The sequence below is a fragment of the Pristis pectinata genome, chromosome 15 (assembly GCF_009764475.1).
Source record: "Pristis pectinata isolate sPriPec2 chromosome 15, sPriPec2.1.pri, whole genome shotgun sequence".
Classification (NCBI taxonomy): domain Eukaryota; kingdom Metazoa; phylum Chordata; class Chondrichthyes; order Rhinopristiformes; family Pristidae; genus Pristis; species Pristis pectinata.
Window position 1 is genome coordinate 29,971,400 of NC_067419.1, and position 27,798 is coordinate 29,999,197.

The 27,798-nt window shown below is 39.9% G+C and overlaps 1 protein-coding gene across 1 annotated transcript in view; it reads left to right on the forward strand.

Annotated features, from left to right (window-relative positions):
• Positions 1 to 265: 265 nt before the first annotated feature.
• Positions 266 to 27,798, forward strand: part of cped1 (cadherin-like and PC-esterase domain containing 1) — a 175,226-nt gene continuing 147,693 nt past the window's right edge. Inside the window, exons 1-2 of the mRNA XM_052030704.1 lie at positions 266 to 980; positions 17,029 to 17,212. Coding sequence (XP_051886664.1) covers positions 726 to 980; positions 17,029 to 17,212 — 439 coding nt within the window. The 5' untranslated portion in view covers positions 266 to 725. The remainder of the gene's footprint in view (positions 981 to 17,028; positions 17,213 to 27,798) is intronic.

Genomic DNA, 27,798 nt, shown 5'->3' on the forward strand with positions numbered 1-27,798 from the left:
ATATTGTCGGGAGTTGCAACTGGTTTTAATCACTGAATCGGGAATTGCTTCCCGCAGTCAAAGGCAGCTGCTTTCGGTGTCCGCTGCACAGCACAGATTGAATTAATTTTTTAACTGAAAACTGGGGAAAAGTTAACTTCGGTGACAAGAAACTTGTGCCACAGAACCTTTTTTTTTAAATCGCTAAGCCTCTGTGTCGACGTATGTTGCAAGTTAAAGAAATTCCAATCTCAGAAGAAGTGGGAAGCCGTTATGGGAGTTTTAATACATTTTTATCAGCGCTGGAATATGAAACCTCTTCCTCTCTCGGGCGTGAATTCAGAAGGAGTTTCCCATTTAGCTTCAATTGAAGATTTACTTTGTCCTCCTTTCACTCTTCTTACAGTTCGCTTTATTTAGAGGAGACTTTTGAAGCTCGGTTGGAGCAGGAACTGAAGTCTTTGCTGTGGTTTTGGGGATATGCTATGCTCGCCAAGTGATCCAGTCGTGAATGGGACGGCGGTGATGTGACTGGTCAAATGCAACCGTTGTACCTCTTGACGGGCAATTGAATTGAAGTGCCCCAGAATTATGCAGCGGCAGATCCGAAGGATATCACACAGACACACGACCGGGTTGCCATAAGCCCTGGGGACACGGGCTTGACGTGATCGGCGTGTTGCCGTGACTGTTGTTTCTTGAGCGAGTGCCAGCCAAATGCAGTGAGGGTGCCGTGTGCCGTCGACATGTGTGTTCGCCAAGCACTGGCGCACTGTCGCCGGTTGAAATGTTCTCATCCTTTAGTGTTGGTGGCGGCGATCGCCGTGTGCTTGGTTTACCCATCACTCACGGTCTTTCGACTAAGAGCGAGCAGCGTTATCCCCCTTGGGCTGAAGTTGAGCTCCTGGAATAAGTCAACACACGTCCCGTTAAATGGGCAGGAATCTGACAGGGATCCTAATTGCGTTTCTGGACCCGCTGCACTTCAAACCCTAATCGAGGTGGGAACAATTATACTTCGCGTACGTAAATAGAGGTCCTTGGATAAGAGCTCATTTTTGTTTTTTCCCCTTTTTCGGACTTGGGACTTTACAGAAGTAGAACAAATAAAACACTACCATTAGATAAACAGAAAGCAGAACTAGGCGTTGCTCTTTAAAGTTAGTAGGGTTTCTAGTGGGGAAAACTTTGAGACTTTTGGGTCATTGATATGTCCGGTTGGGATTTTGTGACTTATCGCTTGAAGTTCAAATGGTTACCAATAACTAGGCGATGAAAGATGAATGAAACTTAATTTATGGGTTTAGGACCTGACAACAGTCGCTAATTGACGGATGAAGTTTAACTTATTTTTAGTACTGAATTCGGTGAAACGCTTCCAAGAGGCGGATGTTACAGGACATAGTTCAAAAGTTCAAGTGGGGGATAGACCGCTTTTAAAAATGTGCATCTGTTAGTAATCTGATTTTTTAAAAAATTTTGAAAACGGTACAAGGACAGTTCCTAAAGACAGTTCCTAAAAAACCACTAAGAAATTGCATCATAGCGCCATGTTAGATCATCATTAGGAACAGGCACCGGAGATTTGCACGTTTTGCAAATAAGTAGATATAATCTGAAAAGTAATGCGTAACGTTATTCCGATTTTGCATTTTCTTGGTATCTTTCGAAAACTTCGAAGAAACCTCGGTGAAAAATTTTAAGCAATCCTAGAACTTTAAAATCCGAGCTCGCCAATCCTCGTTTATCACTTCCAGCTGTGTTACTTATAATTATGGGGGTCCTTCAGTCTGGGTCTATTAAATTAAACTGCCCATTTAGATTTCCGTGGTCGTCATTACAGATGTTACAATTTCACATTCTTAATTTGGATTAATAACAATAGGATTACCAATTATTGTCAAACTGTGGATAATGGTTTTCATGATCTAATTTAAAAGCTGCTCAAGATGACTTTTCACGGAATGCTTAACCCACTGATAAGAAACGTTTAACCTAGCTTGCTAGGTAAATTTAAACGTGTTGGCGAAGAGGTAGTAAATTAATCTGTTGTTACGACTTCTGGAGGGATAAACAATGTCAGAAATAGCGACAGTCCTGAACTCGATTTCCAACCTGGGTACTTGGTTATCTTGGAGATTTCGGTTGAAGGATTTATTCTAAATAGGTAGGGTAACACCCTTGCCGGTGTTATCTGTGACAGCATTGTCTTTTGCTGAATTCCTATTGAGAAACAAGACTTCCCATGTTATCTCAGTACTTAAGACATTAAGCGGGAACACATTGGTCTAACACTGGCAAGCAACGAGTGATGAAGAGCATCCTATCAAATTCAACTGATCTTTAAGTAGTAGTTATCTTGGATTTTGTAATGGTGTCTTGGAATGCTACCGCTCAACAGGAAGCCATTCAATCCCTTGTGGCTCTTTTTAAGAGGCATCCAATGAGCCACTCGCCTATTCTTTCACATTTAGAATATGTTTTTCATGTACATGTTCATTCCCTTGAAAATATTAACAAAAAAGACCATCAGATGCTGACATGAAAATGCTGGAAAAACTCGTCAGGTCAAGTGGCATCCTGGCATCTGTGGAAAGAAGCAGTTAACCCTTCCCCTCTATGACCCTTTCTTCTGTCACTTGTTATTGAAGTAATTCAGGCAATACATTCCAAATTGTAGCAACTATGTAACAATATCTCTTCTTTCTGGTTCTTGGCAATTAATTAAAATCCAAGTTATATTTTCTCCTGCATGCACTTTAAAGTCATACAGTTGAGTGAGTTATGCCTAGAATTATTGGGATATAATAATGACCTAGTTGGTAACTTGGAATATTTTTCAAAGATTTTTATAGTAAGTTTGATAAACCAAAGGCTTTTATTTAAAAAATCATGGAATATAGTGAACTATTATGAAAGATGGAACTTATGGAATAAATCAAAACCCATTCCAGGAGGAAGCAACAGCTAGAGGCATATGTTTGGATTGGCTTTCTCAAACTCTTAAGAATAAGTGAAGGACTCCTGAGGGTCACAAAATCATGTGGTCTATTTGGTCATATTTCATAATTTGTTTGCACACAATTCATTACTATTTATGTTAAGTGCTTGCAAAACTGAACAATGATTTTGTTTTGAGTGGCTACGTTTATCTTTTGGAAGCAAGGAATGAATGTCTCTAAAACATAGAGATTGATCCCTGTGTGTATTAATATTGACAGAGCTGAACCACACAGAAAAGTTTGAAAATCATGTACATTACCAAAATTATACTACTATTAATGTCATGAATTTTCCCTTCCACTACATAGCCAGATGACAAGTATAAAGAAGGCCTTGCGTTTTAACATAGCTCTATGATACTGGAACCACAAACATTATGAAGGAATGAACATCACCAAAGCTAACAAACAAAAATAGACCAAACATAATTAATTACTTGAGGCTAATGTTTATAAGCCAAAATAATTTTATCATTTCATGCAACTTTTAAACATTTCCTTCTAAGGGATGCCAAACCATTGAAAAGGAGTGAAGAACAGCAGCAAGGATGACACAAGGACTTGTGAATCTAAACCATTAATGAAGAGTCACAGAATTTAGCATGAATTCTGTGGAGGAAAATATTTTAATAGCTGAACATCCAATGCTTTTAAGTTGCTATGAAAAACAAATAATGGACTGTGAATTGAGTACCAAATAAAATTAAATCTCCTTTTGAAACTGGGCGTTGGTACTATGTTAGACCAGTTCAGATGGGGTGGGGGAGGGAGGAAAGGAAATTAAAGATTACATTGAACAGGGAACAGCACTGTACGGGCCCTTCAGCCCACGATATTGTGCCAACCTATTCTAACCTTATTCTCATTCAATCTATCCCCCTCTCCACTTCACCTCCCATAACCCTCTATTTTCCTTTCATGTGTCTTAAATGGTGGTATCGTATCAGCCGCTACCACCACCTCTGGTAGTGCATTCCAGGCACCCACCACTCTCTGTATATTTTTAAAAAAAAACGACCTCTGATATCTCCCCTGAACTTTCCTGCACACCTCTTAAATGGGTGACCTCTAGTATTGGCCATTACTGACCTGGGGAACAAGTGCTGGCTGTCCACTCTGTCTATGCCTCTCATAATCTTGTATACCTTGATCAAGCCTCCTCTTGTCCTCCATCGCTCCAAGAGAACAGCCCTAACTCGCTTAACCTCTCCTCATAAACCATGTTCTCCAATCCAGGCAGCATCCTTGTAAATCTCCTCTGCACCCTCTCCAAAGTTTCTGTATCCTTCCTATAATGTAGTGAGCAGAACTGAAAACAATATTCTAAGTGTGGTCTAACCAGGGTCTTATAGAGCTGCAACATTACCTCTTGGCTCTTGAACTCAATCCCCTGGCTAATGAAGTCCAGTACACCATATGACACCTTAACTACCCTATCCACTTGCGTGGCAATTTTGAGGGATCTATGCACTTGGACCACAAGATCTTTCTGTTCTTCCACACTGTTAAGAATCCTGCCATTAACCATGTATTCTTCCTTCAAGTTCGATCTTCCTAATTTGTCTTGGGGAAATTCAAATTCTGAGTACCTGTGGATCACAAGCTTCAGAAATTAGTAGAAGTTTTTGCTATTAGTAAAACCATCTGATCACAGTTCAGTCAGGTACTGCAAAGATTACCTCTGAAACAGACTGCAATTTTGCGGATCCTTCTCTCAGGAGTTTTAAAAAGTTGTTAAAAGCCAAAAATAAAGAAAAAATCACAATGGTGAAAGCAATAGGTTTCACTCTTAACCATGACTTACTAGTAGCATCCTCATACAAATTAAAAGGCTGTGGATTAAAGTCCTACTCCAGAGTCTTGAGCACATAATCTACTCTCCACATCTGTGCTGCACTGAGAGTATTCATTGTCAGGTGTGCTAGATTTTGGACATAGTTGCAATAGTGATCTCCCATCTAAACTCTTGGATGCATGCATGCCAAGTAAATGAGTGATATTAGCCAATATATAACCTTGCAATTTATTTCATTTCTGTTTGTGAGAGTTTCCTATATGCCCATTCTTTTCCTGCATTACCGCAGTGACTAATTTCCTTGGCTGTAAGATGCTTTGGGATAGCTTGAGGTTAGAAGAGGTGTCATAGAAATGCAACCTTTCCTCCTCCTTTACTGTGCTGAATGGTGTGTCTTCATTTCATTTATAATTGCAAGTTCATTTTGCACAGCTGAACAAAGAATCAACTGCTATGGTCAGTAGCTAGTGCCAGAACTAAAAATAGTGTTTGTTTTTTAGTCAGTGTTACTGTGACGTCATAAGTAATGCACACTATCATTGAGCAGTAAGTATAATATTTTATTTTATTACCATAGACTAGTTGGGTTAAGTGCCACTGGTAACTGACTGTGCTCATTCTTTTTGACCAATACAATTTGGCACCAGAGATACTGAGATCATCCACGGAAAATGCAGTCAAGCTGTACATATCTTAATGTGACAAGAAGAAGTGGATGTGGCAGGAGTGAGGGAATGGAGATCAGAAATGCTTTGGTAGTGGAGGTGGTTAGTTTGGACCTGCTAAAGGTGAAATTTATCCACAATCACAACGGGCACCCTGCAGAGCTTCTGCCTCTCAGCTCCTGTGACCCAGCTTCAGTCCTTTGTTGTCTGTGTGGAGTTGGAACATTCTCTCTGTGACTGGGTGGATTTTCTGCCAGGTAAATTGCCCAGAGTGTGAATGCGAGTGATGGAATTTCAGGGCTGAGTTAATGGAAACGTTGGGAGAATAAAATGGGTTAAGGGTTGGATTAGTGTAAATGGGTGTTTGATGGTTGAAGGGCCCGTTTCCATGTTGAATCTCTCCAACTCTAACACAATTGTAAACGTATCCGGGTACGGTGGCATATTATCCATCTACGTAATGCCAGATGGCCTATCACCGTTATGGAAAAGAAAGAGAGGATGAAGTGTTGTGGGGTTGAGGCTCAGGAAAATAAAGAATACGAGGGAAGCACAAAGGAAAGGCAGAGAATGTTCAACATGCATGTCAGAAAGCAAGCAAGACCATATTTTCTGAGTACCTCAGCATAGAAGGTCAAATGGCAATACATAGCACCGAAACGCTTGAATGGATATTTATTCTATGACTGGATGGTTCTCTATACCCATTCTATATCCATCTCTACCCATCCACAAGCTTTTGCTTGTGGAATAGCCCATGTATTAACATTTGGTATCATTCAAAATCAGACCGGAAAACAAACTAAGCCATTTTTAAACAGATTTGAAATTCACTTTAACATCAATTTTAAACCTTCCCAGAGTGCAAGAACATAGATCATTTTGCTTTGTAATTGGAATGGACTTGATGCACTTCAGTATTCTTGTGCAGTCAAATTAATTAGGAACACGAGTAGGCCATTCAGCTCCTTGAGTCTGCTCCGGCATCTAATATGATCATAGCTGATCTGATCATAACTTAAACTTGACATTCTTGTTTATCTGTGATAACCTATTGAGTATCTAACTAATTCTGCCTTAAAAATATTCTTTCACCATCGATTGAGGAAGAGGGTTCCAAAGACTTGCAACCCTCTATAATCACCTCCTGTCTAAAATGGGTTAGCCTTATTTTTAAATGGTGTCTCTAGTTCTAGATTGTCCCACAGAGAGAAGTGTTCTCTCCACAGCCACTCTGTCAGCATTCCTCAGGGTCTTGTATGTTTCACTCAAGTCTCCTGGTACAGTCGTGTTTCAGCATACACCCACATTTCCATAATTTGAATTTTATTATCTGGTAGGTTTTGTTACAAAATAAATCTATAACAGTCAATCAAATCTGGTCCAGTTTTAATATTGTTTTCACATTTGGGCAGAGGCCAGGTACTGCAGATAAAGCAAACTATAATAGTTTACTTTGAATGTGTTTCATTTTGATCAGGTTCTGCTTTTGTTAAAACTGAAGTGGCTAAAATACTAACACCTGACTCAGAATTCATTAAAAGAACAGCAGTGAAGCTGAAGCAAATATGCTTTCAAATTAATATATGCACATATTTGTGTTTATGGATGCTGGCGTGAAAGAAAAAAATGAACAATGTTGTGTTTAACGTCGATCACAGTGGAAACAAAGAACAGTGTTGCCTGAATATATTCATTTTATTACAAAATCAGTTTTATCAAAATGTTTTTTCATATATTTTTGTGAACTAGGAAGCTATTCAGCCAATGTGGCCTCTCACAACATTCCCATTGCTCCATTAATCTCCCTGTAAAATATTCTCTCTCACAAGCCCATTAACAATTTCTTCCTCACTCCCCCAGATTCCCCTGCCACCTTTCTTCATGAGGGGCAATACTCTGGTAGCCAATTAATCTACTACCATGTCTTCAGTGTATGGGAGGATATTGATGCACTTGGAGAAAACCCACATGGCCACAGAGAGAACATGCAAACTCCACATATAACCACCCATGGTCAGCTTTAACTTCTGCACCACCATGCCTCCCTAAGTTCTTCAATTTGTTACTTCCATACTATTTTAAATCATACAGCAGTAACTTGCAGTCTTGGCTATTGGTTTTGACTCTAGTGAGTTATTTCGGAACTTCTGTGAAGGTGTATGATGGCGCTGCCACTCTTGCTGTGTGATCATCACACTAGTCTTGGGCACTTGTGTTCACTTGTTCTCCAAAATGTTATCACAATGCCAATGTGCACCAGAAGTCAAATGAATGACATAAGGTTTCATTCAGAGATTAGGACTTGGATGAGCCTTATTTGTTCAAAAGTATGCAGTTTTAGTGTGGCAAATGTTGAAGGGATTGTCTTCAGCAATTTGTCTCAATCAAATAAATTTGCTTTTGAGCCCATTCCAAACTGAAAATGAGGTTCCATGATGCAGATTGAAATTGTTGTCCTAAATAAGCCTTTGATAAACATATAACTTCTAGTAAAGCAGTAGTTATGTCTGCACTATTTTTCCTGCTTCAGATTAAAATTATTTCCATGGAATTATTTTAGGCAGTGTCTTAAAGTTTTAAATGTGTTACAAATTTTGTAGTTACACTGAAAGTTATGTTAATTTGATATTCCGCACGCTATAGATGGAATAAACAAAAACATTTAAATGATCTTTGTACTTTCGGATGCATAAATGTTCATCTTATAAAACCATAGTTAAAACTGAACTGAAAATGTATACAGACTACAAGAGTAATAATGCAGATTTTGAAAGTCAAAAAAAATGCAGATGCTTGAACTCTAAAATAAAAACAGAAAATGCTGGAAATATTCAGCAGGTCAGACCTTGTCTGTGGAAAGAGAAAGAGTTTTAATTTTTCAGGTCAAGTTGCAGCCTGACCTGCTGAAATTTCCAGCATTTTCTGTTTTTATTTGTCAGATTTTGTATTGGTGAGTACAAGTATAATGATACAAGATCAGAGAATATTTCTGTAAGGAGCCTGTTTTGAGTAAGGTTTAAAGCCGCTAATGTTTAATAGTGTGCAAATGTTTGTTTCTGGAATAAAGTTGTTTGGTTGACATCCAAATGATAAAAAGACATTTAGTTATTTGAAATCTTCTGGCTAACTCATTTAAAATTGAGCTGTCTGTTGTGTTGGGAATTGCAAGATTATGCTGCACTAGGATAGGTTATAATTTGAAATTAGAGAAGTTTTCTGGCTGTGGAACATAAGCTTCATGTTTTGACATCTGTGGTGCATGCAGACACTCTTGGTATTCAGATAGCTTTGAATTCATGAAGTGGGCAGATCTTGAACTGTACCACAAAGTATTTGTACTAATGCAATCTCAGCCTCTGTTAAAGCAGTCCTTGAGCAAGACCACTGAGGTTGCTATGTTTAACTGACAGGCTTACCAAGAATATTACAGATTTGTGCTTCATACTTCCAGCACAAAATTTACTTATTTTCTGAAACTGAATAAAACCAAATATATTACAGAACTTTGGTTATTTTGTGAAGTACTAGCTCCCAGGATAGGTTTACAACTGCAGTCATTTCCCAACTTAGTTGCAAGGATAATTATGCCAATTCTGCTTTTCCTGTTGAGACCAAACCAGTTACTGTTATAAAAATCTAATGTGTGGGAAAGGACTGTGTCAGTTAGATTTTCTGTTCTGTTATAAAATTGTTGGAGTTAATGTAAACACTTGTGCATCAGTTCTCATATATTAGAGAAACAAAGGACTGCAGATGCTGGAATCTAGGTGACAACCACAATGATGCTGGAGCAACTCAGCATCATTTCTCTGTGGAGAAAAGCAGGTGGTCAACGTTTCAGTTCAGGACCCTTCTTCAGGACTGAAGATAGGAAAAGGGGAAGCCCAATATATAGGAAGGAAAAGCAGAGCAGTGATAGTTGGACAAAAGAGAGCAGGTGGGGTGGGCACAAGGTGGTGACAGATAGATGCAGGTTGGAGATAGTGGTAGGCATGTGCAGGTAAGGAGGGGAGAGCATATCTACTGGGGGATGGGTAAAAAGTAAGGAGGAATAAAGGGGGGTAGAAAAAAAAGAGGCTAGGAAAGGGAAGAAAAGAAGAGGGGTGGGTGGGGGAGTGTTGTGGGGATCAATGTTCATGCCACTAGGCTGCAAGGTTCCAAGATGGAAAATGAGGTGCTGTTCCTCCAGTTTGAGCTTGGACTTCTCCTGGCAGTGGAGGAGGCTGAGGACTGACATAACAGTGATGGAGGGGGAGTTGAAATGACTGGCAATGGGGAAATGCAGATCGCGGTTACAGACAAAGCGCAGGTGTTCTGTGATGTGTTCTCATATATTTGTGTGCAACAGAATCTACAATTCTACTCCCTAAACGACTCTTTGAGCTGTACCAGAGCATTTAATTCTGTCCAAGACTATGTGTATATCAATGCTAATGATAGATAATAAATGAGAGAGTGGTTGACTCAGTTGCCTGCATTGTTATCTCTGAAGTAGAAGATGAGTGTGCTCAAGTCCCACACAGATACTTAAGGGCATAATTGAAGTTTGTCCAGTGCATTTGTTAATTGAAATATCTTTTAGATAACATGTTAAATAAGGGCCCACCGTACCTGTTGAAGATCCTACAACATTATTTGTAGAAAAGGAAAGACGTTTGCGGATGTTTCGCCAACATTTTTCTCTTCTCCAACCTCTCTAGATATAAACAGCAAGAAAATATGGGCTGCTCAAATCTATGTATTTTTTCTCCTCTTTAAATTGTTCTAACTCTTTCATCTATCATTTGTGTTACTTTTCAGAAGACAGCAGGGCAGTTGTATGCCAAAACAAAACTCAAGGGCTAGAAATTCCTTGCAATACTCAAATAAAAAAGGTTCTGCAGTTGAAAATGGGCTTGCCCTGAAGTAGAGCAACACCGTGATCATTCTGTCTTGGTGCCTGTTTTTGGGCCAGATTTTGTTTGCCCAAGCATTTGTTTTCCAGCATAAAATTTCTCCAGATTATAAAAACAGTAATGCAACATTTGTCTCCAGTATAATTTTAAAACCTCACTAGCCTGAAAAATTTCTATTTACTCACAGATCATTCAGCTTTTACTGACTTGTTATCCCTTAAAACGGTACTATTTAAAGGAGCAATACTCAAACTGAATTCTTTGTCCTCACTGAAATCTGTGACCTCAAATACAGTCTTGTATATTTGCCTTGACTGCTCTGCCAGTAAAGGTCAGGGTCACAGTTGCTCTTGGCTTCTTTTCCTCAAGATCATTCCAGGTTGCTGGTCCTGCTCATCTCTGCTACATCTCTTTTTGCTGCTCACTGCTGCTTCAGGGAGGCCACACTTCAGGGAGGTCAACTTTAGACTTGAGGAGAGGAGACTTCTTCTACTTCCTGTCTGCTCACAGGAGCACCCAGAGCAGGCACACCCATTTACCTGCATTGCAAACTTTCCAATGTGCGACTATTCAGAGATTGGAGAATTACCTTCCTTAAAAATCCTGGAAGGTGGTTGCTCTCTGAGGCCCATTGATGAGAGATGGTGCTTCCCGCACTGTTCTTTGCCAGCCTATCCAGGTTCTTGTAATCCCCTGTGAGCACTCTCTCGCTCTTCTCCAATCATTGCAACATTCATTCATTAAGTACAGTTTTACTTAGATAATCTGGCATCTGATTTATTCGGGATCTGGCTCACTGTTTGGTCCAGCGTGTGAGTTGGGCATCCAAGTGTGGAATGGGTGTGCGGCTGGAGCTGGGTTAGGACTGTGGGCTGGGTGTGTCTGGAGCTGGTGTCAGGATGGGCAAGTTCTTCTCCACTCCTAAGCCTGCAGGGATCATAAAATGAACTCCTGTCTGAAGATGTGAACAAGCTAAAATTTGAAGAGTTCACCAAAAATTGCATTATTTTACGTAACATGGAAAAAAAATTGAAATGGAAGTGTTTTGGGATTATACAAGTAATATCCAGTAGTCTGGAAAATCTGCTAGTCTGGCACTGCCAAGGTCCTGAGGGTGCCAGATTATTGAAGTTTTACTGTAGCGTCGTTCTCCTGGAGGTGAACTTGACATTTCAGGAGTGAACTTGGCCTTCTCACTTAATAAACATTGACCTAGTACTTACTTGCATCATTTTTCTCATTTTATAATGAAAGGTCAAAAATTTGTGTAAAATAATCTCCCCTGATGCCTAAATGACCAAGATGCAGTGAGACACTGAGCTTGGTGACTTGCCACAGAAAAGGAACAAGCTTAATATACCAGGTAGTCTTCCTGTCTTTGAGTTCTGCATCTTGAATTATTTTGAATAACATAAGGAACTAATGATAATTAAATACTTTTTGGTTGGGAACACACATTTATTTACTCTGCAATTTTCCTGCAGGCAAGTTTGTGGCCACAATTTAAACCTGCTCCCAAATAGCTATGAATTCAGCTTCTGGAAAACATAAATGAAGCTTGGAAATGATCCATTTTTGCTGTTTTATTCTCTCAATAGCAATTCAAATGAAATCATAAAATTACAAGTGGGGTAAAAGTTTGTCCCTAACTTTATGGTATTATATTGTCCTGGACTGTAGCCAGATCAAGTCTTATGGTTGCTCTCTACTTTGAGGGAGTTCATTTCTGGAGAAAGGGAGGATAAACGTGAGCTTTTATATCTTGAAAAGAAGCATGTGAGTTCCAGGAGAGGTTAAAACAAAAATCACAAGAGTAGGAAAACTAGTGCTATAATTTAAGTCATTAATTGATTAATCCACACAGGTGAATAAAGTTGAGTTAAAGCCTTCCTCATCTAAAATTATCTTATGCTTTTTCAGAAATAGTTCCTCTTGGGAAGGAGAAAATGTGTATTTACTGAACTCTTGTTTCTCATTAGCAGTTAGTGTAATGCTATTACAGTGCCAGGGACACGGGTTCAATTCCTGCCGCTGTCTGTAACGAGTTTGTACGTTCTCCCTGTGCCTGCGTGGGTTTCCTCTGGGTGCTCTGGTTTCCTCCCACATTCCAAAGATGTACGGGTTAGGAAGTTGTGGGCATGCCATGTTGGTGCCGGAAGCATGGTGACACTTGCAGGCTGCCCCCAGAACACTCTACACAAAGATACATTTCACTGTGTGTTTTGATGTACATGTGGCTAATAAAGATATCTTATCTTTGCCTGATGGCACACAGTCTTCCTCAGTCATGTTTCAATTAACCAGTGGTATAGCAGGTTAAGGGCAATTATATACTGTATCTCTTGAAAGTATCTAATTTTCTGTACATTACTCACTGGTGTTACTGATAGGATGCCTAGAAGTAAGTGCCTGCCTAAAGACAAATCTTTCTATATGGAAAGTTTCCCTGAAGTAAAAACGGAGAATGCTGGAAACACTCAGCAAGTCAGACAACATCTGTGGTGAGAGAAACAGATGCTTTCTGAGCTGAGTATTGCCAGAATTTCCTCTGCTTATTTCAGATTTCCAGCATCTACAGTTTTATTTTGCTTATCTAACAATATATTTTCTTCATTGCAATAATGTATGTTGACCATTACCCCAGACAGCACCGTTTCAGTTTGTCAATTTATGTTGGAGACAATCTATGCAGAAGAATTGTGCCTTTTGAAATGAGGCTGAAGTTATTAAACTAATATAATGGAGGTTTCTGATACAGAAAAATAGTGGCCATTTTTGTTTTTAATTCATTTTTGGGATCTAGAGATCACTGGCAAGGCCAGCATTTATTACCCATCCCTTATTGCCCTTATAAAAAATGTGCTGAGCTCCTTGTGGAGCTGCTGTTGTCCTTCTGTTGCCCAACAGTCAGTGGGACTTAGAGGAACAAATTTGTAGAGAGATAGCAGACAGTTGCAAGAAAAATAAGGTTGTGATAGTAGGTAATTTTAACTTTCCACATATTGACTGGGACTTGCATACTGTAAAGGGATTGAATGGGATTGAGATTGTCAGATGTGTTCAAGAAAGTTTCCTTAATCAATATGTAGATGTCCCAATTAGAGAGAGTGCGATACTGGATCTCCTGTTAGGGAACAAGACAGGGCAGGTGACAGAAGTGTGTATTGGTGAACACTTGGAATCTAGTGATCATAATTCCATTAGTTTTGAGATAACTATGGAGAAGGATAGGACTGGTCCTTGGGATGAGATTCATCAGAAGGGATCTGGCAGGCGTGTATTGGGATAGGCTGTTTTCTGGCAAAGAGATGCTTGGTAAGTGGGAGGCTTTCAAAAGTGAAATATTGAGAGTACAGAATCTGTATGTTCCTGTTAGAATAAAAGGCAAGGCTAACAGTTTAGGGAACCTTGGTTATTGAGGATATTAAGGCCCTGGTAAAAAAAAAAGGTGGTGCATATCCGATACAGACAGTTAGAATCAAATGATGTGCTTAAGGAGTATAAGAAATGCAAGAGAACACTTCAGAGAGAAATGAAGAAGGCAAAAAGAGGACATGAGGTTGCTCTGGCAGACAGGGTGAAAGAGAATCCCAAGGGTTTCTATAGCTATATTAAGAGCAAAAGAGTAGCAAGGGGCAAAATTGGTCCTCTTGAAGATCCATGTGGTCATCTATGCATGGAGCCAAAAGGGATGGGGGGGATCTTAAGTGAATTTTTTGCATCCTTATTTACTCTGGAGACAGACATAGAGACTATAGAACTGAGGCAAAAGAGTAATGAAGTCATGGACTGTATTTGGATTACAGAAGAGGAGGTGCTGGCTGTCTTGAGGCGAATTAAGATGGATAAATCCCCAGGGCCTGACAAAGTGACCCCTTGGACCTTGTGGGAGGCTGGTGCAGAAATTGCAGGGGTACTAGAAGAGATACTTAAAATGTCCTTAGCCACGGGTGAGGTGCCGGAGGATAGCTAATGTGGTTCCGTTGTTCAAGAAAGGCTCTAAGAACAAGCTGGGAAATTAGAGGCCAGTGAGCTTGACATCAGTCGTGGGTAAAGTATTGGAAGGTATTCTAAGGGACAGGAGATAAGTATTTAGATAGACAGAGCCTGATTAGGGATAGTCAACATGGCTTTTTGCATGGTAGGTCATGTCTAACCAACCTTATAGAGTTTTTCAAGGAGGTTACCAAGAATATCAATGAAGGAAAGGTGGTGGACGTTATCTACATAGACTTTAGCAAGGCCTTTGACAAAGTCCCGCATGGAAGGCTGGTCCAGAAGGTTAAGTCACTTGGCATTCAGGATGAAGTAGTCAATTGAATTCAACATTGGTTTAGTGGGAGAAGCCAGAGAGTGGTAGTAGATGGTTGTCTCTCTGACTGGAGGCCTCTGACTAGTGGTGTGCCGCAGGGATCGGTGCTGGGTCCGTTGTTGTTTATCATTTATATTAATGATTTAGATGATAACATGGTAAACTGGATCAGCAAATTTCCAATGACACCAAGATTGGGGTGCAGTGGACACCAAGGAAGGCTATCAAAGCTTGCAGCGTGACCTTGACCAGCTAGGTAAATGGGCTAGTGTGAGGTGTTGTACTTTGGGAGGACAAACCAGGGTAAGATTTAGACAGTCAATGGTAGGGCTCTGAGGTGTGGGGTAGATAAAAGGGACCTGGGAATACAGATCCATAGTTCCTTGAAAGTGGTGTCACAGGTAGATAGGGTCATAAAGAGAGCTTTTGGCACATTGGCCTTCATAAATCAGGGCACTGAGTACAGGAGTTGAGGTTATGTTGAAGTTGTACAAGACGTTGGTGAGGCCAAATTTAGAGTATTGTGTGCAGTTCTGGTCACCTACCTACAGGAAAAATGTCAATAAGCTTGAAAGAGTGCAGAGAAAATTTTCAAGGATGGTGCCGGGACTTGAGAACATGAGTTATAGGGAAAGGTTGAATAAGTTAGGACTTTATTCCCTGGAGCACAGAAGAATGAGGGGAGATCTTATAGAGGTATATAAAATTATGAGAGGTATGCAGGCTTTTTCCCCTTCAGGTTGGGTGAGACTAGAACTGGAGGACATAGATTTAGGTGAAAGGTGGAATATTTAAGGGGAACCTGAGGGGAAACTTCTTTACTCAGAGGGTGGTGCGAGTGTGGAACGAGCTGCCAGCAGGAGTGGTAGATGTGGGTTCAATTGTAACATTTAAGAGAAGTTTGAATATGTACATGGATGGGAGAAGTTTTGAGGGATATGGTCCAGATGCAGGTCGATGGGACTAGGCAGAAGATCAAGTGGTATGGACAAGATGGGCCAAAGGGTTTCTGTGCTGTAGTACTCGACTCTATGACATTGCTATTGGGTAAGGTGTTCCTGGATTTAGGTGCAAGTGTTCACGTGTGCTTACTGCTTGGTGGTAGAGATTTGGAATTGGGAAGTGCTGTTGGAGTAGCCCGAGTGAGCAATTGCAGTGCATTTTGTAACTGGAATACACTGCAACTACTTTGTGCCAGTGGTGGAGGGAATGAATGTTTAGGGTAGTTGAGGAGGTACCAGTCAAACAAGCTATGTTTTCTTGGATAGTGTTGAGCTTCTTGAAAGTCATTGGTGCAATTCTCATCCAGGCAAATGGATGAAGGTATTCTATCAAGGCATTCTTATGCCTTGTGAATATTGGAAAGGTCTTGGGGATGTAAGGAAGTGAAGATTCCCTGCCTCTGACATGCTGTTGTAACTATGGTATTTATGGGTTAGCTGTTGAATTTCTGGTAAATAGTGAGCCTCCCCCTTCCCCTCAGGATATTGATGGTGGGGTCTTGGATGGAATGGTTAATATTCAAAGATCATGGATGTAAAACACTTGACAAAAGATTCAGATGGCTGATGAAGCAATGCTTTTATTTAGCATTGTCAGGTTTTGGGAAGCTCTGCATGGGGGGATAAAAGGGATTGAGCAGGCATTTCAGGAAAAGGTATGGATGAGAAGTGGGAACGTGGGACTACAGGACTGCTCTTTGATGAGGCAAGATAAAAATGACAGGGTAAATGGCCTCATTCAATGGTATGTTTCAACAGTCTGAAGTCAACAATTGTAAGAACAGCAAAGCTGTCCTGATTTCCCCAAACTGCTGCATAAGTTGTAACATCTTGAATTCAAGTGCAATCAAGAGAAATCCATCAATTGAACAGCAGTTCAGAATTGGAATTGGTTTATTATTGTCACTTGTCAGAGGTACAGGGAAAAACTTGTCTTGCATACTGTTCATACAGATCAATTCATTACACAGTGCATTGAGGTCATACAAGGTAAAACAATACAGAATGCAGAGTAATTTGTCACAGCTACAGAGAAAGTGCAGGTAGACAATAAGGTGCAAGGTCATAATGAGGTAGATTGTGAGGTCAAGAGTCCACCTTATCGTACTAGGGAACCGTTCAATAGTCTTACAACAACAGGATAGAAGCTGTCCTTGAGCCTGGTGGTACGTGCTTTCAGGCTTTTGCATCTTCTGCCTGATGGGAGAGGGGAGAAGAGAGAATATGAAATTCAGTATGAAAATCTCATTATCCTTTAGTTTCGTATTTAAACATTTTGTAAATGTATATGAATGTAATAATTTTTAAGAATATAGATTGTATACTTCTAGCTAAAAGTTAAAATAATTACTAAATAACTATTTCATCTTTGACAGATTGAACCCTTAAAATCTAAAGCCTTCAACAATCGCAAGAAAACTGTTGTCCTACGAGGATATAATTCCATTAGTTCATCTGACCTTCGATTATATCAGCAAATTTTTGTACAATATGGTTATGAGCTTGTCCTATCACCCCAAGTTGGAGGCTCCAGCGACAAGGAAGGATATAAAGGTACTGGTAAGAAAATATTTATTTTGGATCTGTACTGTTTGCATCTTGTCAGGGCCTAGTCTCTTGCAGCTGATTGTCTGAAGTTTATTTTTAAACTATGAAAGAGCTTCTATCCTTCTGCATGATCCCACAACTCTGAAGCCAGCTGGAGGGGAGCAAAGTTCATGACACCAATACACTCTGACAATAACACTGCTTCATGTCCAGCCAGCTCCCATGACTTGTGCTGTGGGAAGTTGGAGGGAATGTCTTAATTTACATTACTGAAACCTTATGGTTTTTACAGTTGCAGATACTGTATCATGTGCATGGAAGGGAGTTAGTAGAATTTTAATACTGGAAATTTACATCTGTGAAATTGAGCGTGTGAAATACCGTCACAGGCTAAGCATTGAACTATTGCTGAGTTGAAAAGTCACTGTTTAGAACCACCAAGTGAAATAGATTTTGGACCACTTTGAAACATAGCTCTGTGTAATAACAAGCGAGTTATAGTTACCATTTGGTATATCCTTACAGAAATGAAAAGGTATATTGATTGGAATATACTTGCCTCCTTGTCATTTTGTGGAATTCTACAAAATTGGAAAGTAGAATTGGCTTGTGTTGCTAGTTTGGTCTGGAGCACCGCTTTCAAGATGTGTGGTTGATTTAGAAGCATGAGACAATCTGGACATTATTTGCAAATGCAAAGGAGATGAAAGATTATTTTGCATAACGCTCATGTGATGCTGCACCATGAACAATATATTGTCCGCTGCTTCTTGTATTCTTGCAAGCACTTTGGGATGATTTTCTATGTTCAAGATTCTATATAACTGCAAGTATTAGTTGTTGATCATAAGTATTAATCACTTATTCAAGCCTTGATAAGGCCTGAAAACCACTACTTCACTTGCTCAAACAACATGTGATGTAGCACATTGCATTTACTTAGTTAGTCAGGCTTTTCTGACATTGGTGCTCCAAGGTGTGCATCATTTCATAGCTCAACCTTCTCCGTAATGTGGTCTTGCTGTTCTACCTTCTGCCTTCCATTGTTTAACCATCTGGTTTCTGCAAAGTGTTACAAAAATACAGAATGCATTACCATGTGGCAGTTGAAACAGAATCAATCATAGTACTCAAGGGAAAATGAGAGAGATACTTGAAACTAAACATAAAAATGGTTGTGTGAAACGGTGGGACTTTGGATTAGATGAGTTAGTTGCAGTATGCTGCAAGCACTGATAGTGCTGAATGATCTGCTTCTATCTTTTTCTGTGAACCTATGCTAAAAATGGTCATTAAAAAATATTATGTTGGATGTGGCTGTGCTGTTGTACTTAGGAAAGTAATGTGTGTTTTGTGTATTACACCTTTTGGGCTTGAGGTTTATGTTGGCACAATGAACAATTTCTTTCATATGAAGTATGTTAGTTTGAATTCGTCGCTGTAGTTACATCTGTCCCAAAGGCTACATTTTCTTACAGCATCCAGCCCATCCAGGAAGTTGTTCAGAAATGTTTATTGGCTGCAGGCCAGATTCCAGAAAGTGTTCGAATCAACATATTTGTAAAACTATAAATACTCAAATACCATGACTTAAAATTTTAGTTTTGCTATCCTTCAGAGTAAGCAAGCACTTGTGTTGAAATACTGTGTGCAAAAGATAAAAGCAAGTGTGGGAAAAGAAGCAGACAGCCTGACGACAGAATGCCTGTATAATCACAGGGCTATAAACGATCTTCAAAATGTCATGCTTCTTATTTCCACCCTTAAGCAATGAGGTAGTGCAGAAAATAAAAGCTAGAACTAAAACATACTTCAGCGTCAAATAAGCAGTTATTTTATAAAACTTAAATATTTTCAAATGATCTTGAAACTATCATGCAGCCTGTGACTGGAGTTTTGAATAGTAAACGGATGTTGCTAACAAAAGAAGCTATGATTCATACTGTTTCTCCAACCCAACCCAGCCTCCAGATGATTCAGTTTGAAAACCAATAGATTTTGAGGTGAAATTTCCCCTGTTGATTTGAAAAATATATGGTTCATAATGCAGAGTGAGATGAGGAACCTACTTGTATCCATGCTGACTTTTCCAGCTAAGTTATCAATGGGGGGAATTTCACTCCCAGAGGTAAATGGAATGTATGAAAAGTATAAGGAGAATGTGTGTAGCAACAGGCAGTTTATAATTCTTCTTCCTTTCCAGTTCTTGCACATTTATTCTGTTTCAGTTTATACAAATTTTGATTTTTCATTTCAACAATATTAAACTACATTTTATTTCTTGAGTTAGTGACCCCCCCCCCCCCCAACCCCCTTAGTTCAACATTTTCATTTTGGTCAGTTGATTTTCTTATTATTTTATAGCAACTAAAAATAATATTGTATAATGGAAATTTAAGCCTTGAGTCTCCACATCTGGACTGCATATGTTTATCATTATCGTGGAAGCTGATTTTCTGTTAGTGTACCTTGTATATGTCTTTGCATATAAAGCAGAGTTTAAAAATATGTGGAGGAATAGTAAGCAGAATTGATCGCAATGCTGCTCTCTATAGTTCCAAGATGATGACAAAATCACAATATAGAATTCTTGCTTTTTAAATTCAAAGTTTAAATTGGTTTACAAATTACTGAAAATAGAATTGAGTCACATGCATGAGGAATGTGTTTTCCCCTCCCCCCACTTCCAGAACACAATGTTTGCTCATTATAAAGGGGACAAAAAATTTGCCTCCAGTTTTTGTTTCCTTCAGGGATCCAGGCTGTGATCCATATCTGAATCCTTGGGCAGGCCTCTGATTTTATTTTGTATTAGCACAGAATACTTCCTCTTATTTGACGTACTGGCTGTTGATGCTCTTACACCAATGACCTTGTTTTGGGCAGGTTCAGTTTCTGTCACCAGTGTGATCTTGCTGGCATTGCCAAGTCAAAACTAGATCTTGTTGTATCTGGGTTCCAGCCTAATGTTCTGCCACCAGTTGCAATAGAAGTGCTCCGGAAGATTGCTCCAGTTTCCTTCCACTTCGCAAAGGTGTGCAGGTTAATTGGCCCTAGTGTATTGGTGAGGGGGAGAGGTGATGGGATTCATGTAAATAAGTGCTCGATTGTCATTGCTGACTCAAGTGACCTGTTCCCATGCTGCATAACTCTATACCGGTAGTTGCAGTGCACAAGAATAGAGTAGTGGATGGGTTCAGAAATGGCACTGAGACCCAAATATTTTTCAAGCTTGCACTGTGTCTACATAACTGTTCCTTTAGGTAATCCTACCCTTCGTCCTCTGCAACCACCCTCTTTAATGATCTTCATTAGTTTCTGTTTATGAGAAACCTGTGTGCTATAGTTTATTATTAAAGTGCTGAAAGTTGAAGAGATAATAAAGCAGGCCCAGGAGCGGATAGGACACCAGACATAAGAGAAATAGGGGTAGGCGTGGACAGATACTGGAGGCCAGATAGCGAAGGGTTGCAACATCCGGACAGTGTGGGCAGCTGGAGGCCCCACTCTGATGAACACTTAAAGTAAACTGCTGAATTTCAAATGCTGGGAAACTAGGAAAGATAATAAACAGGCCAGGAAGCAGAGATACATCATAACAGAATAGAAGTGGGAGTAGAAGCTGGACTGGTGGCTGGGGGCCAAAGGGGAAAGAATCGAAGTAGGATTTGGAATGCTACATTTAAAATTATTAAAACTTAGACAGTGGAGAAAATTTAAAATACATCCAACTTGGCAAGGGAAAGGGAGGATCATCCTGGGATTTAAAATAAAATGGTGGGCAGATTTGGTTACCACAGTTACAACACCAATTTGATTTGGGTAGATTGAAAGGTCCATGGTCAAAAGGTTCAAGAACATATTTATTTACAAAATAAAACTGCTTTTAAGAAAAAACTTAGATTCTATATGTTTTTAGAAAAACATGGATACTTTCTAACAAAGTCTACACTTTCTGCTGTTGCTCATCTCCCTTAAGAGCTTAAATAAATTAAGGAGAATACATGGATACCATGGATACACCATCTTAGTTATGTTGGACGTTAATGTGAATGTATTATTATACCACTGTTCCTAATCATCATAATGGCGGGGAAACTTTGAGAACATGGAAGAATAGAAATTCATCCATCATTGTTAACACTAAACAGTTGCATTGACTTCAGTGCAACTGAATATCAAGAGGTGCTTATAAGGGTGGTTGGTAATTACATTGCCCGTATTATGCAAGCAACCAAAGACACATTTCCAACCCACAGTGTCTACTGCTACAGCTTTCAACATGTAAGAAGTCCTTCTAGTCCTTCAAAAATTGCTACTTTGTATTGTATTGAACTTTAAGTATTATGAAGAAAACTATCTCCACGCTTACCTTCATTAAACCCTTGTGCTAAACCTAAAATGTGGACCGCAGGTGCTCTGCAGATGGGTTTGAGTACAATGTTCTTTTGTGACACAACAGGGAAAGTTCTACAATAGCTCATTGATCCCATATATAAAAGCACAGTCCATTGACTTCCTCCATTTAATAGCTTGTGTAAATTTTAACTGCCATGTATTCTCCTTGAGTTATTTAATCTCTTAAGGGAGATGAGCAACAGCAGAAAGTGTAAACTTGGTTAGAAAGCCCAAAGTTGATGAGCAAAGGATTTACCAAACATTACGCAAACTAACATAAAGCACTGAGACAGGATTGCGCGCGCGCACACACACACACACACACACACACACACACACACACACACACACACACACACACACACACACAGATTAATTCTGATTTTAATCAAAAAGTTGAAAAATTGATGTTAAAGGAAAATTTCTTTCACCACTTTGAAGTGTTTATTTAATATCATTACAATAGTCCATTTGAATTCTTCAGAAGTTCTCCACTTTTGAGAAACATCCAAAAATATTTTATCATTTATTTTGTGCCTATTATTGGATATACAGCATTTAAAATTCCATCAGATTGACCTGCTCACCATTGCTGCACAGTTTTGTGCACATCAATTTAAATTCTTAAAATAGTGGTTTATAGAAGAAGGAGTTCTAAAAGCCGTGTTCCTTCACAAGGATACCTCACCTCCCTGCGTCGGCTGCCATTGTTCCCCATGCAGCCTGGGAAGCAGTAGAGGTACAGCAAATATCTTGGGCATTGGAGGTTTCCTTGCATTCCATCTTTTGCCAGTATTTGTATGTGCTCTATAGGAATGGAAATGGCAGCAGTGATTCTGCCAGAATATAAGGAATTTTTGAAGCAGATAACTGTCCGAGCTTGGATTTTCAGTTTTTCCCGATAACAGCCTATGTTATGGAGTAAAATCCCACTTGGATATTCAAACCCTTTTAATCAGCTTTGTCTGAACTTACCCACATGTTTCACAACAATTAACATTTAGGTAGAGGTAGAAATCCATCTTCTGATAATTCAATTATATTAAAGTCATTGAATCACATACTTGTACCCTACAAAAACTGTCCTGGTCATTGTACCATGTGTCAATTTGTTAACAAAAATGTTTAATTTGATCATATGTCACTTGAATCTATAGAAGGTAGAGCAGTTTGCCTGGATAAGGACAACATTGTTCTGTTTTGTCCTGACAATTATCACTAATTTCAACATATAATTCATTCTTAATACCATCCAAGGACATCCACTGTTACTTCGTTTCCTTACAACTTGTAGGCTGAATCATGCTGCTTTGTGGAGAAATACTACAAAATATTTGTGCCTTTGAAATGTTTACTCTAGCTTTAAGTCTTAGCTCTCTAGAAGTGTTTACCTTTTTCTTTAATCATGTCAAGCTGTGCTTTTGAGCATGGTTCATTGAGAAAGTTCCTTCCATACAAAGTATTTAGATCTTTCCGATGACCCTGTACCAAAGAATTCTCTTTCTGCCGTAAATGGTCTTAACAGAGAGAGTTGTGTCTGGTTTCTGCGCCAATGAAATTTGACTGTTTCCTAAACTGGATTGCTATTGCCGTTTGTAAATGACAACCAGATGTTTTATGCTATACACTGATTGTCATGACAGTATATTTTGGGTCTTTGGGGGCCCTTTAGAATCCTCCTTGATCAGAATAATTGACGTTTTTCTTTGCTTTGCCTTGATTAATTGTGTAGTAAATATTATTAATGCAAGGTAACTAAAGAGCAAGAAGTCTATTTGAAACCAGTACAGGCTTAGGGCATGTATACTGTTTTAAATATAAAAGCCTGAAGGTTTATAACTTGGATTTCAGAAATGTTAGAATAAGCCTGAAAGTGTATATTTAAATTGTATTGTGGGCCCCTGCATGTTGGTTTAACAGCATTAAAAACATGATGTAATTCGAGATTATAATTAGCACTAATAATTTCAATCCCAGGCATGCTACAGCAGCAGAGAGAGGAAAACAGAAATAGCATGACTTCTCTTAGTATACTAAACTGCATCATGGATATATCTGAAATTCTTTTGGATTGCCTTTTGGAAAAACACTCACTTTTGGCAGTCTTGATTGGGCAAAAAGTAAAAGGAGTAGGTGAGGCTCATCATCTCAATCACTGACAAAGAAATGGCTACCAAAGTTTTTCATTGTAAAATTTGCCACCATAGTTTATGACCAGTATTGCATGACAAATTGAGGAAGTGCAGAGTTAGCACAAGTTTTGCTGGCAAATGAAGATTTGTTAAGTGAGAACTGCTTGCTGTGATGATTTAAGAGCAGGAATTACAATGCAGAGTGTAGGTATAGAGAGCTACCTGTACAGGACAGAAGATATCTGCCTCAAAAAAAACTAACACCAATCAGTGCAATGCATAAGAAGGCCAGAGTTATTATGATCTGCAGAACCCAGCAATTCATGTCCAGATAAGGCAGATGATGTTTGACCTAAAAAAAAATTACAGTAGAACTGCAGAAAGTCTTCCAGTGTTAAGTATCTCTCCAGGCTAGTCATGCTACCAACTGTCCCACACAACAAGTTTGTATCTCCATACCCTAAGCATTGGAGCATTATCATCCCACAAAGAGTAACACAGTTTTACTGATTACAGTTTGCCAACTACAATCAGCTGTGTATTACAAATACAAGCAGAAAGCTGAAACGGACACATCATATCTGAAAATAAACAAGTCACTTGATTCATGTTTCATGAAGGAATCAATAAGGCTATTTGCTGTACATTGTGCATGGCTGTGCAATATTGAGACACTTCCTGTACAAACTGTGCACAAACCTCTCAAAGGTCCAATTGAATGTAGAATAAGTGATTCAGAGAGATTAGAACTAGATGGGCCATTCTCCAAAATAAAATGGGAGTTGTAGAAAATGTTTTTCTTTTCCCTTCTGTTGCCTTAATTGGCCAGGGTATTGACGATAAAAATTGGCAAGTTGTGTTGCAGCTGTATAAAACTTTGGTCAGGCCACATTTGGAGTATTGTGTGCAGTTCTGGCCGTCACGCTATAGGAATGGTATGGATGCTTTGGAGACCGTGCAGAAGAGGTTCACCAGGATGTTGCCTGCATTGGAGTATGTTAGATATAAGGAGGGGTTGGACAAACTGTTTTCTCTGGAGCATCAGAGGATAAGAAATGACCTGATGGAAGTACCTAAAATTATGAGGCACAGATAGGGTACATAGTCTTCTTCCCAGGGTGGAAACATCAAATATTAGAGGGCATAGTTTTAAGGTGAGAGAGGGAAAGTTTAAAGGAGATTTGCAAGGCAAGTTTTTTTGTAAAAAAAAGAATGGCAGGTGCCTGGATCATACTGCTGGGGAAGAGGTGGAAGCACATGCAGCAGTGATGTTTAAGAGGCATTCAGATAAACACGTGAGTGTGCGGGGAATAGAGGGATATGGATCACATACAGGCAGATGGGATCGGTTTATATTGGCATCGTTGTCGATGCGGACTTGGTAGGCCGAAGGGCCTGTTCCTGTGCCTGTTCCTGTCAGCTTTCATTGCTCAGATTAATTACTTTTTCTTAAGAACATAAGAAATAAGAGCAGGAGTCGGCTATCAGTCCCGTCGAGCCTGCTCTGCCATTCAATAAGATCATGGCTGATCGGGCCGTGGACTCAGATCCACCTACCTGCCTTTTTCCCCATAACCCTTAGTTCCCCTACTATGCAAAAATCTATCTGACTGTGTCTTAAATATATTTAATGAGGTAGCCTCCACTGCTTCTTGCTGAATATCTTAGACACTCAGCTTCTATACTGGCTTTGCTGGATAATTGAAATCCACGAAACTTAATTCTAATTTTCAGCGGCCATTCTGCATTGGCTATTTGTGCAGCTGAATTTGTTTGTGAGCTCAGTTGTCTGCAATTATGGGTTTCCCTGGGGGAGGTGGGGGGGGGGGTGCTCTGTCTGTGGTAATTGAAGAAAGTTTGAGTATTAGATGAGGAAAGCATGATAAATGCTACATTTAAATGCATCCTGATGTTGCCATTCTTGAGTCCAAGATGGGGTGCTCTTAACTGACAGGATTTGAACAATAGGGGCTGATTTTCGGCAGGAGCATCTCTGTTACTGGCTTCGAAGCTCAACAGTCGTGTTAATGATTTATGTAGCACTCTCCTGTGCTCATCTCGGAGTCAAAGTCGAGTTTATTGTCATATGCACAAGTACATGTATGTACAGGTGCAATGAAAAACTGACTTGCAGCAGATTCACAGGCACACAGCATCATATAAGCAGCATTCACAAGAAAAACATAAATTAATCATAAATTTTAACAAGAAAGAACAAAATTAGATCAAAAGCAAGCAATATCCATTTTAGTGCAAAGTGATCAAAGTGGTTATAGTGTTGCTAAACTGTAGTGATTAGGGTTTTGCTGTTTGGTTCAAGAACTGTATGGTTGAAGGGAAGTAGCTGTTCTTGAACCTGGTGGTATGGGACTTCAGGCTTCTGTACCTCCTGCCTGATGGTAGCTGTGAAAAGATGGCATGGCTCAGATGGTGGGGATCTTTGATGATAGATGTTGCCTTCTTGAGGCAGCACCTCATGTAGTTACTACTGATGGTGGAGAGGGATGTACCTGTGATGTATTGGGCTGAGTCCAGTACTCTCTGCAGCTTCTTGCAGTCCTGTGCATTCAAATTGCTGTACCAGACCATGATGCAACCAGTCAGGATGCTTTCAACAGTTCGCCTGTAGAAGTTTGTTGGTGTGGTCGGTGATAAGGCGAACCTCCTAAGAAAGTAGATGCTGGTGCGCTTTCCTTATGATTGCATCTATGTACTGGTCCCAGGACAGGTCATCTGATATGTTAACGCCCAGGAATTTAAAGCTGCCGACTCTTTCCGCCAATGTAGACTGGTGCATGTTCACCCTCCTTCCCCTTCCTGAAGTCAACAATCAACTCTTTAGTTTTGCTGACATTGAGTGAGAAGTTGTTATTGCGACACCACTCAACCAGGTGTCCAATCTCGCTCTGGTAAGCTGACTCATCACTACCTGTCATTTGTCCAACAACAATGTCATCAGTGAATTTGTATATGGCATTGGAGCTGTGCTTAGCCACACAGTTTTGTGTGTAGTGAGTAGAGCAGGGGGCTAAGCACACGGACTTGAGGTGTTGATGAACAGCGAGGAGGAGATGTTACCAATCCTCACTGACTGAGGTCTGCCAATGAGGAAGTCGAGTATCCAGTTGCAGAGGGAGGTACAGAGGTCCAGGTCTTGAAACTTGATGATGAGTTTGGATGGGATGGTTGTGTTGAATGCTGAGCTGTAGTCGATGGACAGCAGCCTGACGTACAAGTTCCTGTCATCCAGATGGTGCAGAGCAGAGAGAAGAGCCAGAGAAATTGCATCTGCTGTTAACCTGTTGTGGTGGTAAGTAAACTGGAGTGGATCCAGGTCATCTTTGAGGCAGAAATTGATTCACACTGTTACCAATCTCTCAAAGCACTTTATTACAGTTGATGTAAGTTATTGAGGCAGCTCACCACGCTCTTCTTAGGCACTGGTACAATAGATACCTTTTTGAATCTGGTGGACATCTCAGACTGCAGAAGCGAGAAGTTGAATATATCCATAAATTCTCCAGCCAGTCGGTCCACACGGATCTTTAGTACGTGGCCAGGTACGCCATCTGGACCAGACGCCTTTTGTGGATTCGCCCTCTTGAGGGATGCCTGCACGTCAGCCTCAGAGACCGAACTTACGGGGTCATCCAGAGAGGTGTGGGGCTTGTGTGGGTGTGTCATAGTTCTCCCTAACAAAGCGTACATAACAAAAGCATTGAGATCACCTGGGAGTGATGGGCCGTTGCCACTTATGCTACCTGATCTCACCTTGTAGGAAGTTGTATTGTCTAAGCCCTGCCACAGCTGTTGAGTGTCCATCTGTGATTCCAGTTTACTCCAAAATTGCCTCCTTGCGCTTGCAATGGCCTTCTGGAGGTCATACCTGGGCTTCTTATATGACTCTGGGTTGCCAGCCCGAAATGCCACAGATATTCAGGGCTTCTGTTTGGGGAAAGACTCGGAATGTTTCTGTCCTTATGAAATTGGTGACGACTGTGGCATATTCATTTAAGTCATTCATCCAGAGAGCATGCTATGCCTAGCAGTTTACATCTGCACTTCGCA